Source organism: Podarcis vaucheri (genome assembly GCF_965113315.1).
Source record: "Podarcis vaucheri genome assembly, chromosome: 16".
Classification (NCBI taxonomy): Eukaryota; Metazoa; Chordata; class Lepidosauria; order Squamata; family Lacertidae; genus Podarcis; species Podarcis vaucheri.
The window spans coordinates 1,763,173-1,782,785 of record NC_138754.1 but is presented as its reverse complement, the minus strand read 5'-3'; the positions used below and the strand labels follow the sequence as shown (position 1 = coordinate 1,782,785).

Genomic DNA, 19,613 nt, shown 5'->3' with positions numbered 1-19,613 from the left:
AAATCAGTTTTCCACAATCTTTCCCAATGTTCAAACATTATATGATGACCTATATCTCTTGCCCATTTAATCATGACTGATTTCACCTCTTCGTCTTTTGTTTCCCATTCTAGCAGAATACTAGCTTTCCTTTCCTAGCAGAAATCAACTTTCCTTTCCTTTCTACAACTTCCTTCTGAAATCTGGATGTCGTATAGCTAAATCCTTTCTTTTGGTCTTCTTTATAAATCTCATGTAGTTGCCAATAGTATAACCAACTCTGAAAATGATCTTTTATTTCTTCATAATCTCTTAATTTTTACAGAGGGGAACCTAAATTGAAATCAATGGAAAGTGTAAGGAGCCTTGTTATGGAATGGCTACAATATCATCAGTTACGTGAAATGTTTGACATAGAAGAAATGGTTTTTTTGGACCAAAGCTCACAATTCGAGGTCCTCTCCTGGGCTGACTCTCCCCCCAAATGTTTGAGGAAGGTGAAACTAGTCTCTCAGGTATTTGGGACCTAAATAAAAGAAAGTTTACAATATCCAATATTAATTGTAACTGTTGCTGAATTGTACACTGAGGCACTGGAAATACCCAACTCACTAGTAAAACATTTACTACATTCTCTTAGCTGTCCAAACAATGTGGCCCTTTACTGTAAGAGACGGACATTGTTACAAGTCCAAAGTTACATTCCAAAAATCAAGTGCTCTTTGTTCTCCAGCAATAGGCATCTATCTAGTGTCCAGGAACTGGGATGAAGAAAAACTCAGAGAGAAGATTGGTCTGGGTGATTAAAATAAAATAATGTGAGGTCTGAACTTCATCTGTAAATAAAGCAATCCATTAAACACTTAAATCTTTTCAAAGCTGTCCCTTTGTCATATTTTGGGGAACATTGGGCTCTGTGTAATTGTCACATGAAAAATTCTGAAAAGAAGTAGAATTTCCCTACACAAGGAACAAAAGTTCATTTATTTCAGTTAACAAGATTTGTATACTGCTTGGCTGTAAGAAAGTCTCAAGGCAGAATCAGAGCTGTGCAAAATGTCTGTTGAAAACTCAACACAGAAAGCGCTAACCCAGTGAAAAATTATTCTAAGCAGCAATATAAAAACCACATGTGTGTGTGTTTCAGGAAAAAATGATTATGCACAATTTTTTGTGAAACCGAGATAAGTTAATACAGAATTCAGAGAAGCAACTGACTCTGTTCCACCAAGATCCCCAGTCACCTTTTCCTGCTCATTGGTTGCTCCTCTAATTCACTGCTTGCTCTTAACTGACTTTTATTTTGTACTAGTTAATGACTGACCAAATCCTGCAGGAAAACATTTCTGCCCTAGAGACGAGGTCGACTTGCAGTCATCATATCCTGTGCTTTTATTTCGCTCCACTGCACACCTTCATCATACACGCAGATTGTCCCCCCCCCCAAGTTCAGTTCAGTAACAAATAATACACACACGATTAAACTCTCAAAAGCGTTCTGTTGGAGCTTCCTTTGAAGCGGGGGGGGGGGGGTTCCAGCAGGGGAGAGGAGACCCTGAGTGCTAGTAACCGATATTGCCAATAATTTTTCCCCTTCATGACAAATCAAACTCACAGTGCCCCTCCATGCATTTAGGTGGGGTTTCTTTATTTTTGTTTTTGTTTTGTTTTTGAGAGAGAAAGCAGTGAAGTCCTTACCCAAGAAAGAGTACAGCAATAGTCTGAAGAAGAGGTCTTCTGCGAGAAAAGTCCACCATCGTATCTCTCCAGAGGTGCAGGGAGGCATGAGCGGCAGTGAGGCATCAGACTGTTTCTGGGACTCACAGATGGGGAGACTTGCTGCTGTTGAGCTCAGGTCCTGTCTGTGCACGTCCCATTGTGGCATCTGTTTCACCACCGTGAGGAGAACAACTTCATTTTTCTGCACAGGATAGGTGCTCTAAAATAAGCCTGTTCATCCATCTTATAAGCATTGCCCTACTACAGAGTCTTATCAGCAAGAGTCATGAACTTTCAAACACAACGGTCGGCTCCTTCCTTCCTCTCGCTTCCCAGCAGATCAGATCCTCCTCTTCAAACCAGGAAGGCTGTCTGTGCTCGCTCTCCCTCCCCGTCTCATCCAAGCAAAACTGTGTTTCTCCTCCTTTTTTTCTGACTCCTCCTTTCCCTGCTCTTTCGTCCTCCCCTTATAAACCAGGAAGGATCAGTGGAGGAGGAGAAAGAGGGTGAGCGCTCAGGGTGCTTCTTTGTTGTTAAACACCTGCCTGTGTGCCTGTTAAAGGTTTCTGTTTAGAACAGGTGTTTGATTCTCACCCACATCTGGAGACCACCAATCTTTCAGAGTCTTGCAAAACCCTTGCAAAGGAGAGATACAGTTGCAAATGTGCAGCAGCAACTACAACAGCAGCAGTAGAGACTGTTCCCTGAGGATGATTCGGGCACTGCCTTTGCCAGCTTTAGCCCGTCCTTAGCCTAAAGTTACCAGGTTGTTTTTGGGGTTTTTTTGTAAGAATCTAGGGACACTTTTTTTTCTTGAAAAGAGAAAAAAAGTGATTAAAAAAGTTTTTTTTTTTAAAAAAAGTAATACCTTCTCTTCTGTGGTCTCCTCTGTCGTGCGGCGTTCCTCTGGACCCTGGCCTGCTCTTCTTGTAGTTTGGATCCATTGCTCCGTGTCCGCTTCTCTGGAGCAGCAGAAAACAACCTTTCTCCCTCCTCTATGTGACATCCTTTTATATATTTGAACATGGCTATCATATCACCCCTTAACCTCCTCTTCTCCAGGCTAAACATGCCCAGCTCCCTTAGCCGTTCCTCATAAGGCATTGTTTCCAGGCCTTTGACCATTTTGGTTGCCCTCCTCTGGACACGTTATTGATTGAGTTTATTTATATGCATCTGTTCCTCAATGAGCTGTGCCCAAAGTGGCTCACAGCAAACATTCAAATCATTTTAAAAAACACAGAGCACTGGAAATACAAAAGTACAAAATACAGAATATGACAGTATTTTTTAAAAAAAATGACAGAAATAAACAATTTGGCAAACACAGAATAAAATCCCCAACCCCCAGCCCACAAAAAAAAATGGAGGCTTAAGTACATGGATACAAAGCAACACAAGAGTTAACTGACAATGAAGTTTCTTTTTATATATATATAAATGTTTATTAAGGTTTTCACAATATTAGAAAATGAAAAATAAAAAATAAAAAATAAAAGAGACTTAAAAGCAATTCAATCTTTCCATCACTTATCTTTCATTTGCTTGTTTCCCGGACCTCCTCATACCTCCCTTTTTTGTATTCCAGTTCAATTTATTAGTTCAGCAATTCCTTTCCCTCCTTATTTTATCCTGATCTTTAATCTTAAAATATTATAGCATTAAATTTTTGCCTATTAAAAATCCATTTTTTCATATTCTTTTGTACTATTACAGCTAGAAACCACTTAACTTCAATCCAACATCATTCTAACATTCATTAATTTTGCAGTATTTCTGTAAATAGTCTTTAAATTTCTTCCAATCTGACAATGAAGTTTCTGGCACTGGTCTTGCTACACTCCCAGCAGGCTGGCTTAAATACAGTTCAGAGAGGAGGGGAAGATGGCTTACAACTGCCTTCCCATATCCTTCTCCAGAGAGAGGAGTCTGGCAGCTGAAAGAGGCAAATGTCAGGAAGGACAAATATATAGTCAGTCTCTTCCCCAACTTCTGGAAACGCCAGCTGCTGGCGGAGATCTTATTGCTCTTCAGGACAAACAGTGCGGGACTTGCCCAGAAGAAAGTACAGCAACATTCTGAACAGGAAACGACTGCACAAAAGCTCATGTTTGCTTCTCTGCGGAAGTGTGTTTCTGGGTGTGGAATGTGGGGGAGGAAATGAATTGGTGTTTGTAAAGATTGGCTAATAAGAAAAGTCTTCTGACAGATCTGGGCACAGACCAAGCAACGAAAAACACTGGCAGCTTTTGCAGACTGTTGTGGTGGTAACAAATTTAACAACGAAAAGCATTGCAATTGCCCAGATTTTTATCTCCTTGAAGAAAGTTCAAAGAAGCAAAATTCATATGTCACTGAACCCCCCCCCCAAAGGAATGTTCATATGCCCCCGAACCCCAATTAACTCCAGAGACAGATCAGGAAAATCAGAACATAAAAAGATCCTGCCAATGGCTCTTCTAGCCTGGCACCCTGTTCTTCTCACAATGGCCAGCCGGATGCCTGTGGGAAAATTCATGAATATTTCTGACTAGGAATATAGGGAGCCTCAGACGTGGCTGCTGCTGGTGGTGAGTTGATTTCTCCTCATTGGTACAGCAACAGGCTCCTGCTTTTATTCCCAGGGATAAGAAAAGCTGTAGTGCACAGCCCCAAAGCTCCCTCTAAGAGGGAAATATTGTGAAGTAATTGATAAGCTTGTCCACAGTCATGCAGGCCGAGAAAACTGTGAGCTAAAAATGAGAAATGCACACCAGGTGCCCACACAGAATGCAATAACCCCCTTCAATGCAGGAATCTTAGCTAAACCATTCATGGCAGATGAAATCCACACTTGTCTGAATTTTGCTTTGCTGTTCAGCATTCTATTGATATGTACAAACATGCATGTACTGGGAAAATGTGTGCACATCAGAGCATGAATGTTTTGTATGCATTAATCATAAGGTGTACCAAGGAATACAAGCATTAGTGAAAATAAAACATAATGTGTTAAATTAAGTAAAATTGCTTTGCTAAAATGAACGGGAGGGGAGATGGGACCCTGTGGACACCAGGGAAGGTCTCTGTGGGCAAATGTGCCTCCAGGGTCTCTAGCCCAGCTTATTTTGAGAAATTCAGGGGGAGAGCAAGCCACTCTGGGGTGGATATGGGTGGTGCTGAAGCTGGGATCCTGCCCCACTTGAGACTATCTCTCTGTTTCTCTCTCTCTCTTGAAACATGACACCTGGAGATTTTCTGCCCCTTGAGACTAAATACAAGTTCAAGCTTCTCAAAAACTTTCCACCTCATCCCACAGTATGATGAAGGCTGAGGAGAAGAAATAACAAAACAAAGATGGAACCAAAAAGTAAGAAGAACTGGCTCATGTACAAATGCCATAATGTTTGCTTTGCACTTCCAAGGGATCGATCTTTCAGGGTTGGCAGCACTACTCTTTGGAACTCCCTGCTTATTGACACCAGACAAGCACCGTCACTCTGCTGCTGTTAATTATTTGCCTCCCTTCCTTTTAGTCTCCCTTGTTAGGGAAAACATGTCTCCTTCCCAAAAGAAAATCTCTTTTGCGGATGTTTTGCAAGGGAGAAGAGTGAAAACAACCTTGCGCTCCAGTCCAATGTATTGTTGCAAAAGTCGGGTGCCTGCCCCCCTCTTTGCCCAGCGGTGGAAAGAGCCCATGGGACCCCAGGCACCCAAAGAGGATCTGTTTCCCTTTGGAGAATGGAAGACACGACAGAGACTGTTGTAGCTTTAAGAAATAGGGTTTATTCACCCATTTACACCTTCAGACTACATAGAGGGAGTCCAAGCGCAAAAAGAAAAGAGAGTCAAGGAAAGGAAGGAAAGGAAAGGAAAGGAAAGGCGCCTGGGTTGAAGAAGCCAGAGACCTGTGCTGTTTCCAGCCACACGGAAGCTCCAGAGGATTGTCTTATGTACCCTGTGTGCAGCTGGTGATGAAGGCATTTCTGGGACTTCTGGCTCCCAAGGAGACCCCTTCCATAATCACTTGGTATGTTGCTTTTTGGTCTGCTCACAAGACCTTTGGGGCCAGTGTTGAAGGCTGCTGGGTACGCTGTAGCTCAATGAATTCCTTCGCAGTGGCTACAGGAGATGTGCCTGATCTCCCACATTGGTCTGTGGTATTCAGTGTTCCATCAGTCTCTGAGGGCTCTGTTTCTGAGACTGCATAAGAACTGAGAGAAGGGAAGGTTTCCCTGGGTTGTATGGAGCTGCTTGAGAATTCCTCTTTGTTCGAGTCAACCTGCAAGGTTGGTGTATGGGATGCAGAGTTCAATCAGCATTGAGGCCAGCTCTTCCATCTCCTTAGCAAAGTTGGCCTGCAACGTTGCCTCTGCAGGGACCTCTTGGCAAATAGGAGGTGCTGCTCCCATGCTTCTTTCTGATGTAGGTCTTTATGCATTTCTTGATCCATTGAAGATTTTTATCTCTCCGCCTCCCCTGCTCCTGATGTGTATCTTCACTCATCCAATCTTTCCTGTGCTGTTTCCATCAACAGGGAGGCTGAAGAGGAGTGCCTTAGACTCTCTTGGCTGGTGCTGGAAATGAAGGCATTTCTGGAACTCCTTGCTCTCAAGGAGACCCCTTCCATAATCACTGGATAAGTCTTTCTATCTTGCTCTTTGGCCTGGTCAGGGGACTTTGGGAGCCAGTGTTGAAGGCTGCTGGGGAGGCTGTAGCTCCGGCTCAACTCGCAGCATTGAGAGATCAGCAATGGGTCTGTCCCCTGAGGGACCCTCGGTGAATTCCTCAGCAGGGGTTCCTGGAGATGTGCCTGACCTCTCATGCAATGTTCAATCTCTGAGGGCTCTGTTTCTGAGACTGTACAAGAAGTGAGAGAAGGAAAGTGTTTTCTAGGTAGTGTGGAACTTCTTGAGAATTCCTCCTTCTCTGAGTCAACCTGCAGGGTTGGTCTGTGGGATTCAGTGTTCAATCTGCATTGGAGAGAAAATATGACAGGAGGGACTCTGGGGATTCAACTCCTAAAAGAATTTCTGGGCTTTTGGGCCCACCCGAACCCAGGAGAAAATTAAAGTCTTGTCCAAGTCCAGCGCTCTCCAAGAAGATATACCAATTTGCCTAAAAGCAGGCATCTTCCCTGCACCTCAGTTCCACTCTTTAGGGATAGCTTTCTAGTTCCACTGGAGAACTTGCCATAACTAAGTCCCTAAGAGAACGGGTGGAATTGCCAGTTTTGAATTGACAAAAATATGTCATTTCCATTCCCCAGCACTCAGTTATTATCAATGATAAAATTAGTATTTTGGGAAGAGTCCAGAAGAGCTGGTGAGGGGAGAGCGCAATCCTGTTGGGTTCACTGGGGGAAGGATGTGGGAAGCAGAGCCCAGCGGCCAGAGGGCTGGATTCTCTGTTCACTAGCTGGAGAGGGGAGGGTTCAATTCTGCTCACTTTAACTGTGCATACATGTTCCCCTGATGGGAACAGGATCTTTGCACAAGTTGCCTGCCTCCCCTTGTGCCATAATCCATTTGTTAGGGCTTTTGATCAGGAGGTTTGGGTCACTGGCCTGTTTTTTGGTTTTTTAAATCCAATTAATCATTATTGTTTTTGATGTACAGTAAATACAAGAGCAACATACAAATACAGTGACTTGTCCAGTGGTACAGTCTTACTAAGTTTCATATGCAGCAGAGAGTACACAAGCAATACATTTATTTATGTATTGACAAATCAAGTAGCCTCTCCACAGAGATTCTTATGCTGTGGGTGGAATAAAAGTATATTGTGTCTCATTTTATGAAGGAAAAGCCAAGTGGAAGCCAAGTCTTGCCAAAAGTGTCTATCTTTGAAGTGCCTTTAAGTACCCTTCTGTGGTGATTTCTATAGTTGTTTCCAGTATTGGTCGATTCCTAATTGGGCTGCTGATAATAGTAAAAATACAAAGTCTCTGCATTTAAGGTTACTGTTTAAATCTGAGTCTAATGATAAGAAGGCAAGAGCTGATGTGGGTGGAGGGGATTGCTGCATAATTTTGGAAATAATGTGAAACACCTTTTCCCAAAAGGAGTATTACAAGATGGACCTCCACTGTACATGGAAATATGAGCCTTTCCAGTATAAGGGAGAGATGCTAGAGTTTATTTTAGCTGGGTGGGATGGAGTCCAGTGTCACCGATAGACAATGTTAAGAGACAAACAGAGATGGTTTGTAGTGACAGGTTGTGCCACACTCATTGCCATTTATTATCTGGTTACTGGCCTGTTTGAAATCTGCTTGTTGTTGTTTTTGTTTCTTTAAATATAAGAGATTGCCACTTTAATAATAATTTTTAAAGTATTAAATGCCTCCAAAATGTATTAGATGCTTTCACTGATATTATATAACAATCACTCCATCATTACTTTGCACACTGTTCATCTCACCTCATCATCACCACCTTCTGGGTGGCTCCTGAGCTCCAGATATTCTCCCCTTTCTCTCGCATCACAGAGGGAACACCTGTGGAATGGAACATGAGACACATTATTTAGTTCATGGCACTGACCAGTCTCTGCCACTTGGAATAGGCAAAATAAAGGAAGATGTATATTTGGCAGGAAGCCCCCATCTCAGGACAGATGGGAAGAAGATCAATAGAGATGGTCCTACCTCTTCTATTCCTTTCTAATCTGATCATCCAGCACATCCCCATCCCCATTATCACCAGAACTATGAGGGAATGGATAAGCCATAGAATCCAACTTGAACGTCCAAGCTCTCCACCTGCAATGAACAATAAGAGTTTCTCAAAACATACTCTAATAACAACCGACAGAATGACTGACTCTCCTAGAATCATAGAACTGTAGAGTTGGAAGGGACGACTAGAGTCATCCAGTCCAACCCCCTGCTTTGCAGGAATCTTTGGCCCAAGGAATGGCTTGAACCCATGACCCCGAGATTCAGAGCCTCATGCTCACACCTGGCCAAGAGCAGTAGAATAAATAACAAGAGATACACAAGTGTTTCTAATCTGTCCTGTTTCCATTGCGATGATTTGGGCTGTGAATGCCTGTCAGACACACTTGTCTGCCCTGAATCTTAAGCTAGGAATAGGAGGAGATGGGGGCAGCAGCAGCAATTCACATGATCAGATCAGTCTTCAAGGAGCTCTGTGTTTGCTCCAATCCTGCTCACAAGCATATGAAGAGCAGCATTTATTAATACAAACACATCTCCTCAAATCCCTCGTGTTAAGGGCCAGTCTGCGTATTCACCACTACAAGCACCTCCTCTCGATAATGAAGGAAAGGATGTATTGCTCACCTTCATCACTCTGGCAGATGTTGAGCAAGTCAAAAGAGGCTCTCTTTTGATCAACAGGATTGCTGACCAGGCAGGTGAATTTGGAGTCCAAAGAACTGTTCCAGAAGGAGACACAGAGCTCCCAGCCATTGTCAGAAACCTGGTACTGATTCACACTCTTTCCTAAGGCCTTGTGCAGATCCCCTGTTTCCCAGGAGATACTGAGATCATTCCTTCCAGGTGTGTGGCATCGCAAGGTCACATTACATCCATCTGGAGTCTTGGATTTCACTTGGTGGTCTATCTGTGGTGTTGGCACTGGCTCTGTGGAACACAAATGAAAGCAATGGATTTTTTGTGTCCCACATGCTTCCCAGTACCTATGTAGCAAAATGGTGCTGATCCTATTCCATGAGCCAAACAGTGAAAGCAATAACTTACCATAAACAGTGAGGCTGAAACGCTGTTCTTGAAACTGTGTCTTAGTAAACCAGATGCGAGTATTGTAGATCCCACTGTCATCCAACTCCAGGTCTTTGATCCTCAGTGTTGTCTCGTTCACCATGTCTAGCCGGTGTCCAAATCGGCCACTGGAACTTGGGTGCTCCAGTTTCCCATGAGTGAATTCCCCCCACCAATAGCCCAGGTTACGCCTTTGCGGGCGGAAGTCCCATTCCATTTTCTCCACTGTTATTCCTTGAGATACATTGGCAGGAAACAAGATTGATCCTCCCAGGATCCCCTTCAGCTGATGGGTTGGATTCCCCACTGCATGGCTTAAAGTTTCTAGTAAGGGGAGGGTGGTGGGGGAGGAGATACAATCAAAGGGGGAAATTATAATCATTATTGTTTTTAGCTCCATCATGAGGTCCCAGAGCAGGTCACAGCAATTTAAAATGCAGTCTTAAAATGTAATAAGGAGGGTCCTAAAAATTATTTTGCAGAGGACTTCTGGTTTTCTTCACTTCACTGAAGAAGAAAATTAGCTTCTAATGGATTATTATTATTAATGGTTGCAATTATTAATGGACTGCAAGAGGGAATCAATAAGAACTTTATAATGCTTATGGATTAATTGAAAGAATGGAACTGTGTGGGAAATATTGCGATGTTCTGTGGCAACACCCTCCTATGGAGGACTTGAACTTTGATTTATTAGGGTGTTGTTGAGATAACAACTTGTTATTGGATGGGAAACAATTCAAAAGCTGGAAATCAGCCCGGAGTAATGGCCAGATGCCAGACGCCAAACCACTTTCGTTTTTAAGAGAAGCAAGATTGTGAAAAGTCACTATGCAGTAATATTGAGTCCTTGGAGTGGGGGGGGGGAATGCTGAAAATCATTGATTGCAACAAGAAAGGAAGGTTGAATGTTAAAAAAAAAACACACATTCCACACAGAGTTACCAGATATAAAATCCTCTTCCAAACTAAAGTATATGGAACAGTTAAATCCAAACGAAAGTCAACACATCAGTGGCTCTTAAAATAAAGGATCAACATTGGAACTATATTATTGGATTAAATAAGCAGATTGGAAGTGGGAACAAGGAAGCAACATGTCCTAAAAATCTCCTAAAATCATAACAGGGGAAGTCAACCAAAATGTTTAATTTGGAATCTGACAATTGGCTTTTTAAATTGAATTATGATTTGGTATTTTAATTATATGGTCATATTGGATTGTTATTAATAAAAATATATTAAAATTATTATAAAATAAGAAAATAAAAATTATATTGCAGGTGTCAATGTTAGGGTAAAGAGGTGACTCTTCAGCATATAATGGAAACTCTAAAGGTGCCGGGTGCAACTCTGTGGGGAGGGACATCTACAGTTTAGCAGCCTGTCACAAAGAAGGTTTTCTCCTGGACTGACACTTCCCCATATGTTTGAGGCAGGTGAAACTACCAAGAGTGCCCCTTCTGCTGGTTTTAACAGCTGAGATGGACTATGGGGAGCTCCCTTTGAAGCCAGCTAGGGTGTTCTAGGAGGGTTCCAACTGGGGAGAGGAGTCCCTGAGTGCTAGCAACCAATATTGCCAATATGGTTACCAGATTTTTTCCAATGAATCCGGGGACAATTTTTTTAGGGGAGAGAAGTTGAGTAGCAACAGGGAGTCAGTATTGGGGATGGTGAGGCAAAAAAACCCTGGGCCCAAGCACGCATGCATATTGTACAAATGTGCAAAACCCTTCTTTCACACCCTGTGGAACATAAATGCACAGAGTTTTTAAAAAACTGGGCAACGGCTGGCCGCCCATGACTCTTGAGCCTCCCCCGATCTCCTGCCTCTTCCCCCCTTTGTTTTGACAGATCAGGGGAGGCTCGGGAGTCGCGGGTGGGCAGCAGTTGCCCAGGAGGGGTGCAAGGCGCGTGGTTTCTCTGCCAGGCAAAGTGCAAAGCCCTTCTTTTGCACCTGTTTCCCCTTCGGCGGTGGCAGTTGCAGCGACAGCCGCAGCAGCCCGGAGCCAGCCTCGTAGTGCAGTTGGGTCTGGCTGGCTTCAGGAGCTGCTCGCTGCCATGGCGCCTGCCATTTTTTATTGAAGGAAGTTCCATCGGAACTTTGTCCTCGCTGGAAGTTCCAGCAAGGAAAAATGACGGGCGTCACAGCAGCGGGCACCTCCTGAAGCCAGCCAGAGCCAACTGCACCACGAGGCTGGCTCCGGGCTGCTGAGGCTGTCGCTTCCACATTTGCCAGGGACAGATTTACAAACGCGGGGGCATTCCAGGAACGGAATTTGTCCGGGGACAGATTTGCAAATCTGCGGGCTGTCCCCGGGGACATCCGGTAATCCTACAGTAATTTCCCTCTTCATGATGAATCAAACTCAGAGTGTCCCCTCCATGCATGCAGGTGGTTACTTGTGGTTTCTGAGTGAGAGAGAGAAAGAAAGAAAGCAGTGAAGTCCTTACCCAAGGAAGAGAACAGCAATAGTCCGAAGAAGAGGCCCTTTGTGAGAAAAATCCACCATCGTATCTCTCCAGAGGTGCAGAGAGCCATGAGCGGCAGTGAGGCATCAGACTGTTTCTGGGACTCACAGATGGGGAGACTTACTGCTGTTGAGCTCTGGTCCTGTCTGTGCACGTCCCATTGTGGCATCTGTTTCACCACCATGAGGAGAACAACTTCATTTTTCTGCACAGGATAGGTGCTCTAAAATAAGCCTGTTCATCCATCTTATAAGCATTGCCCTACTACGGAGTCTTATCAGCAAGAGTCATGAACTTTCCAACACAATGGTCGTATCCGTCCGTCTTCTCATTTCCCAGCAGATCAGATCCTCCCCTTTGTACCAGGAAGGCTGTCTGTGCTCGCTCTCCCTCCCCGTCTCATCCAAGCAAAACTGTGTTTCTCCTCCTTTTTTTTCTGACTCCTCCTTTCCCTGCTCTTTCGTCCTCCCCTTATAAACCAGGAAGGATCAGTGGAGGAGGAGAAAGAGGGTGAGCGCTCAGGGTGCTTCTTTGTTGTTAAACACCTGCCTGTGTGCCTGTTAAAGGTTTCTGTTGAGAACAGGTGTTTGATTCTCACCCACATCTGGAGACCACCAATATTTCAGAGTCTTGCAAAACCCTTGCAAAGGAGAGATACAGTTGCAAATGTGCAGCAGCAACTACAACAGCAGCAGTAGAGACTGTTCCCTAAGGATGAGTGGGGCACTGCCTTTGCCAGCTTTAGCCCGTCCTTAGCCTAAAGTTACCAGTTGTTGTTTTTTTGTAAGAATCTAGGGACACTTTTTTTGCTTGAAAAGAGAAAAAAAGTGATTAAAAAAAGTTGTTTGTTTTTTTTAAAGTAATACCTTCTCTTCTGTGGTCTCCTTTGTTGTGCGGCCTTCCTCTGGGCCCTGGCCTGCTCTCTTGGAGTGCTAGCCACCATGGAGTAGGCTCAGGTCAGACCCGGGCTCAGCCATGTGTCCTTGCCCTCCCAGTGCTCTCCTACCTCTCCTCCCTAGTGGCGGCGGCAATAGCGGTGCAGCAAGGTCAGGGCTCCCCTCTTTTTTTCCCTCCTTCCTCTTCCTCTCTCTTCCTCCTTCTACTCTTCTCCTTCTCCCTGCATCGGCTCTGGGTTTTTCCTGGCCCCAGAGCACCGCTGGGCAGTTGGCTAGGTGGCCAGGCACTCTTTCTGGCTCAATTTGGGTTGTAGGGGGTGTGTGTGCATGTCAGTTGTTCTCCCAGTTGATGCACCGGGGATCCCCGATTCCCCCTCGGCAGTGGTGGTGGCAGTCTCAGCAGCCCAGAGCCAGCCTGGTAGCGCAGTTGGCTCTGGCTGGCTTCAGGAGCTCCTCGCTGCTGTGGCGCCCGCCATTTTGCCTTGCCAGAAGTCCCCATATGCTTTGTCTTGTGCCATTGAATCAATCACGCAACATCCATTCCCCACTAATAAATCTACAACAATTAAAATATAAATCCAGGCACATGAAATGAAATCCGGGGACATTCTGGAGACAGATTTTGTCCGGGGAAAGATTTGTAAATCAGGGGGCTGTTTCTGGGAAATGGGGACGTCTGGTAGCCATACCTTGGGCAGTCCCCACCTGTCTTCTTTTTCACTTTCAACGAGCCCTGGCACTGCCTCCTCCTTAGTACCTTTTACTCTTGTACCTTTCAGTCAGGCGGATTGTCCTACAAACTGAGCTCAGTAACAAAGATTTCTGTCACTGCCCCACCCTCTCCACCCTCTCCAGGAACTGGGTGCTGGTAACCAAGATCAGCTGTTTCAGTTACTGTCCTCTTGATTGGTATCGATTGAGTTTATTTATATGCATTTGTTCCTCAACAAGCTGTGCCTAAAGTGGCTTACAGCAAACATGCAAATCATAAAAACAAAAACCGAGCACTGGAAATACAAAAGTACAAAATACAGAATATGACAGTAATTTTTTTTAAAAATGACAGAAATAAACAATTTGGCAAACACAGAATAAAATCCCCAACCCCCAGCCCACACAAAAAATGGAGGCTTAAGTATATGGATACAAAGCAACACAAGAGTTAACTGACAATGAAGTTTCTTTTTATATATATATAAATGTTTATTAAGGTTTTCACAATATTACAAAATGAAAAAGAAAAAATACAAAATACAAAATAAAAGAGACTTAAAAGCAATTCAATCTTTCCATCACTTATCTTTTAATTGCTTGTTTCCCGGACCTCCTCATACCTCCCTTTTTTGTATTCCAGTTCAATTTATTAGTTCAGCAATTCCTTTCCCTCCTTATTTTATCCTGATCTTTAATCTTAAAATATTATAGCATTAAATTTTTGCCTATTAAAAATCCATTTTTTCATATTCTTTTGTACTATTACAGCTAGAAACCACTTAACTTCAATCCAACATCATTCTAACATTCATTAATTTTGCAGTATTTCTGTAAATAGTCTTTAAATTTCTTCCAATCTGACAATGAAGTTTCTGGCACTGGTCTTGCTACACTCCCAGCAGGCTGGCTTAAATACAGTTCAGAGAGGAGGGGAAGATGGCTTACAACTGCCTTCCCATATCCTCCAGAGAGAGGAGTCTGGGACTTCCGGAGGCGGCGCGTTCAGCAATGGCGGTCCTCTTCAGCTGCTGAAGAGGGGCTCCGCGGAAAAGGGTCGTTCGCTGCGGCACGGCGACGACCCACTTAGAGAAACCACGGGTAGAGTGAGCCCGTGGCCGTGGGGTTCGGCGGGCACCAGAAGCGACCTCGGAAACGCAGAAGAGACCCCGTAAGGAGTTTCGGAACGTGGAGGGGGTAGCGGTGCTGTGAATCCATCGCTCTTTCCGCGGAAGTGAAGCCGCGCGGCTGCTGCTGATCAGCGCTGACCTTTCTTCTATGAACAACAGATTTGAAACAACTTACTCGTGAGTAAGAAATCTAAGGCTCTATTGGAAGTTAAATTTGATGAATTTCGGCTGAAAGCGGGAGACGCTAAAAAGGAAGTCAGTCTTCCGGCTCTGTCTAAAGTATCGAGCAAAGACTTTTTAAAGCTGAAGCGTTAAAAAGAGTTAAAAAGAAGTTGGAATTTTCTTCGCAAATTCGGCTTTGTACGTTTAAAATTTAAAGAAAAGTAGTAATGATTTTATAAGTGAACAAAGACAGTGACTCCTCTTTCGATTTTCTTGTGGATTACAAAGTTACGAAACCCTGTTCCCGATCTGCCTGGATATAAGTAACATCGGACTGCGGTAATTGTATACAAAAATATAAAGTTACTTTGGGCTACTTTGTGAGTGAAAGAAAGAACTGTTGCACCTTTGTAAAGAACTTTTATTCTCTGCAGTAGAATTGAATGTGGAGAGGTTCCCCCCCCCCCCAGTTTTTGGACTTTTATTTAATCTCTTTTTTCTGGTGGGAGCTTAATGGTGGAAACTTTCTATCCCTTTCTTTAACTTTTGGGAAGCTCCCCCTGCTGGATTGTGGAACTAATAGACTCTGAGAACTGCCGTTTGACTTGGGATTGGTATGCCTGGATGTTTATTTTTCTGGATTGTCTTTCCCATGGGATTTACAATTTGACCTTGACACAGGGACAGCTGTGGAATGAGTGGCGCAGCAAAAACAAGAGCTGGAAAGAAAGCAAAACAAACTGAACTCTTACGATCAACTTTGCCTGTACAACCACGTAGATCATCTGTTCCAATTGTGACAGGTCTGCAAGGAGATCAATCTACACAGCCACTCCTTGGGGAGATGGCTGCTGGAGGGCTAGATCCTGTCTCTAAGGAAATACTGGATCAACTAGCAGCATTGAATAAGAAAGCTGATGAACAAGCAGCTAGATCTGAGGAACAAGCTGCTAAACTTGATCAGGTGACAGCCTCAATTAACAAATTGACAGACCAAGTCACTAAAAATATACAGGCGATAGGCAACATCGAAAAGACTTCAATAGAAAATCGGAAGTTAGTCGAGGAAGTAAATACAAAAGCAGACGAAAATAAAAAGAAGATAGAGGAATTAAGAGGAGAAGTGAGACCACTGAGCAGACAGGTCACTGAACAACAAGCGTATCTGTCCCTTGCGGAGCTGAAAAATAGGGAAAGCAACCTCAGGCTTCGAAATATTCCAGAATCAGAAAAGGAGGACTTGATTGGTTTTTTGACAACAGAAATATCCAAGTTCTGGGGTCTAGCAGAAGAGAAGGACTTTAAAATCATCACCGCTTTTAGATTAGGAAGAGTGGCCAAGAAGGAAAGACCAAGGGATTGCTTGATCATTTTGAGATCTAAGCAAGAAAAAGATAACATACTTGGCCTGCATTTTAAAAACTCATTGGTGATTCAGGGAAAGACGGCAGAAATCTACAGAGACATACCAAAACAGTTATTGGATTTAAGAACTACATATAAAGATCTGACAAGCTTGCTGAGAACCAACACAATCCCATACAGGTGGGAATTTCCTCAGGGACTATCTTTTACCTTGAAAGGGAAGAAGGTAAGAATTAGGACAGCAGAGGAGCAAGAAAAGTTCCTAAACGACTACGGGGAAGATCTTCGGAAAGGAGTGGCAGGAGCCTGGCCACCTCCATTGCCGGGTTTGAATCCGGTTCCACCTCCAGACGACGATAAAGGAGACACCCCCACAGGTTAACAGATTGGTCCGAGATGTCTCTGCAACTTCTTAGTTGGAATATTCATGGTGCAAATTCTCCTGAGAAAAGGAAAAAGATTTTTCACATATTGAGAAAAGAACAACTAGATGTTATTTGCCTTCAAGAAACACACGTGACTAGGCTCCATAGGAGAGTGTTAATCAACAAGAGATTAGGTCAAGATTTTATCTCATCAGACAAGGTCAAAAAAAGAGGAGTCGTGATCTACGCAAAGGAGAGCCTAGCACCAAAGTTGGTCTTCAAAGATGAACAAGGAAGAATTCTGGCAATTGAAATTCAGTCACAAGGAGAAAAACTTTTGATAGTAGGAATCTATGCACCAAACGATGGTAAATCAGAATTTTATAAGAAGCTGCATGAGACAATGTTGGACTATATTGACTATACTAACATCATTTTGATGGGTGATATGAATGGGGTTGTCTCCACCTACATGGATAAGTCACAAAATCAAAATCTGAACAAAGATGGCAGACTTCCAAAAACCTTTTTTGAACTTACAGACAATATGGATTTGATTGATATTTGGAGGACAAAGAACCCTCTAGGTAAGGAGGGAACATTCTTTTCTGAGGCCCATCTATCATGGACAAGAATCGACCAAATCTGGATATCTAGAGGACTGGCACCCAAGACAAAAAAAATAGAGATCTGCACCAAAACATGCTCCGATCATAATGCTTTGAAAATGGACTTAAGACTTACACCAGCTGGAACCTTCAGATGGAGAATGAATGACTACTTGTTTAGAGACCAGGAGATTGTAAAGAAGGCCCAAAAAACGTTGAAGGATTATTTTGAAATAAACCTGAACACCTCTGTGGAAAAGAAAACAATCTGGGATGCGAGCAAAGCTGTCATGAGAGGGTTTCTGATACAACAGAATACTATTAAGAAGAAACTCTGGAATGGTAAAAAGGACAAGATTTTGGACAAAATAAGAGATGGAGAAAAAAAGCTGAGATTAAATCCAAAATCAAAAGAGGTTTTAAGAGAAATAAAATTCTACCAAACACAATATATGAAATTGATAAACCAAGAAATCGAATGGAAAATCAAACAAATGAAACAAAGATCGTTCGAATCGGCAAATAAATGTGGGAAGCTGCTGGCATGGCAGCTGAAAAAGAGACAAAAATTGAACTTTGTTACCAATCTGGAGGTTGAAGGAGAATGTATTCAGAAACCAGAAGAAATTAGAAAGTGCTTCCAGAGATATTTTAAAAAATTGTATACTCAAGGACCACAAGCAGAGATTGAAATAGACAATTTTTTGAAAAATCATGGCCTACAAAAATTATCACAAGACAAACAAACAACCCTGAATCATAAAATAACACAACAGGAAATGGAAAGAGCCATTCAGAACATGCAATTAGGCAAATCTCCAGGCCCAGATGGACTTACCTCCAAATATTACAAGACATTGAAGGAACATTTGATACAACCGCTAATGGAGGTATGCAATCAGATTATGGAAGGGAAGGGGGCACCAGAATCGTGGAAAGAAGCATTTATCACCCTGATACCAAAATTGGAATCTGAAAAGACTCAACTTAAGAATTATCGTCCTATCTCACTCCTAAATGTGGATTATAAAATCTTTGCTGATATTTTAGCAAATAGACTGAAAAAAGTTTTGAACGAAGTAATTCATAAGGACCAAGCAGGCTTTCTCCCAGGCAGGCATTTGTCTGATAACACTAGGAACATTATTGACGTTTTGGAGTTATTACAGACAAATATGAATACGAAAGCAGTTTTGATTTTTATAGATGCGGAGAAGGCCTTTGACAATATATCTTGGAATTTTATGAAGAAAAATTTGGAAGGGATGGGAGTGGGAAGGGCGTTTCAAAACGGCATTGAAGCAATTTATTCAGAGCAAAAGGCTAAATTGATAGTAAATAGTGTGGTGTCAGAGGAGTTTAAAATTGAAAAAGGGACACGGCAGGGGTGCCCTCTATCACCCTTGTTATTCATCTCGGTCCTGGAGGTGTTGCTGAGTTTGATCAGGAGGGACCAGCTGGTGGAAGGAATACAGGTCGGAGAAAAACAATACAAACTTAAGGCCTTTGCAGACGATTTGGTTCTGACACTACAGGAGCCAGAAACCAGTACAAAAAGAGTATTAGAGTTAATTTCTGAGTTTGGTCGGGTGGCGGGATTTAAGTTGAACAAACAAAAAACCAAGGTTTTGGCAAAAAATTTGACATCTTCAGAAATAGATGGGTTCCAGAAGGAAACAGAACTAAATGTGGTTACAAAGGTGAAATACCTAGGGGTTAATTTGACTGGAAGAAATTTGAATTTATTCAAAGACAATTATGAAAAATGCTGGTCGGAGATCAAAAAGGACTTAGAAACTTGGTCAAGACTGAAACTTTCCTTGTTAGGAAGAATTGCTGCAGTTAAGATGAATGTATTGCCAAGAATGTTATTTTTGTTTCAAACCCTCCAGATCGTGGACAGAGTGGAATGTTTTGGAAAGTGGCAGAGGGACATTACGAAATTTGTCTGGCAGGGCAAAAAGCCCCGAATAAAATTTAAAATATTAACAGATGCAAAGGAAAGAGGGGGATTTGCCCTGCCGGACTTAAGATTATATTATGAAGCTGCATCCTTCTGCTGGATGAAGGATTGGTTCCTGCTAGAAAACACAGATGTCCTAGATCTGGAAGGGCACAGCAATGCTTTTGGGTGGCATGCTTATTTGTGGTACGACAAGGTAAAGTCTCATAAATTGTTCAAAAACCATATTGTCAGGAAAGCTCTATTTATTGTCTGGACTAAATACAAGGACTTATTTGAAAATAAGACTCTGAGGTGGTTATCACCGGTGGAGGCTAAGGCTATAAAACTATGTAATATGGAGAGTGGCTGGGTAAAATATTGTGAGATAATAGAGAGAGATGGTGATATTTGGAGGCTGCAGAGTTTTGAAAAATTGAAAGGAAGGGTGCGAGACTGGTTTCATTATGCCCAAATTTTAGAGATTTTCAAAAAGGATAAAAAAATTGGTTTCCAGGTGGAGAAATCCAAATTAGAG

The 19,613-nt window shown here is 42.8% G+C and overlaps 1 protein-coding gene across 3 annotated transcripts in view; it reads right to left on the bottom strand.

Annotated features, from left to right (window-relative positions):
- Positions 1 to 5,440: 5,440 nt before the first annotated feature.
- LOC309520387 (hemicentin-1-like) overlaps positions 5,441 to 19,613 on the bottom strand; it is a 67,139-nt gene continuing 52,966 nt past the window's right edge. For 2 of the 3 annotated variants that reach the window (XM_082202072.1, XM_082202073.1), the window contains 5 exons: positions 9,404 to 9,748; positions 8,984 to 9,286; positions 8,327 to 8,440; positions 8,101 to 8,176; positions 5,441 to 6,650 (listed from right to left, as the gene is read on the bottom strand). In XM_082202072.1, the coding sequence (XP_082058198.1) occupies positions 6,176 to 6,650; positions 8,101 to 8,176; positions 8,327 to 8,440; positions 8,984 to 9,286; positions 9,404 to 9,748 (1,313 nt within the window). In that variant the 3' untranslated portion in view covers positions 5,441 to 6,175. The remainder of the gene's footprint in view (positions 6,651 to 8,100; positions 8,177 to 8,326; positions 8,441 to 8,983; positions 9,287 to 9,403; positions 9,749 to 19,613) is intronic. The other variant, XM_082202074.1, reaches the window with a different exon arrangement.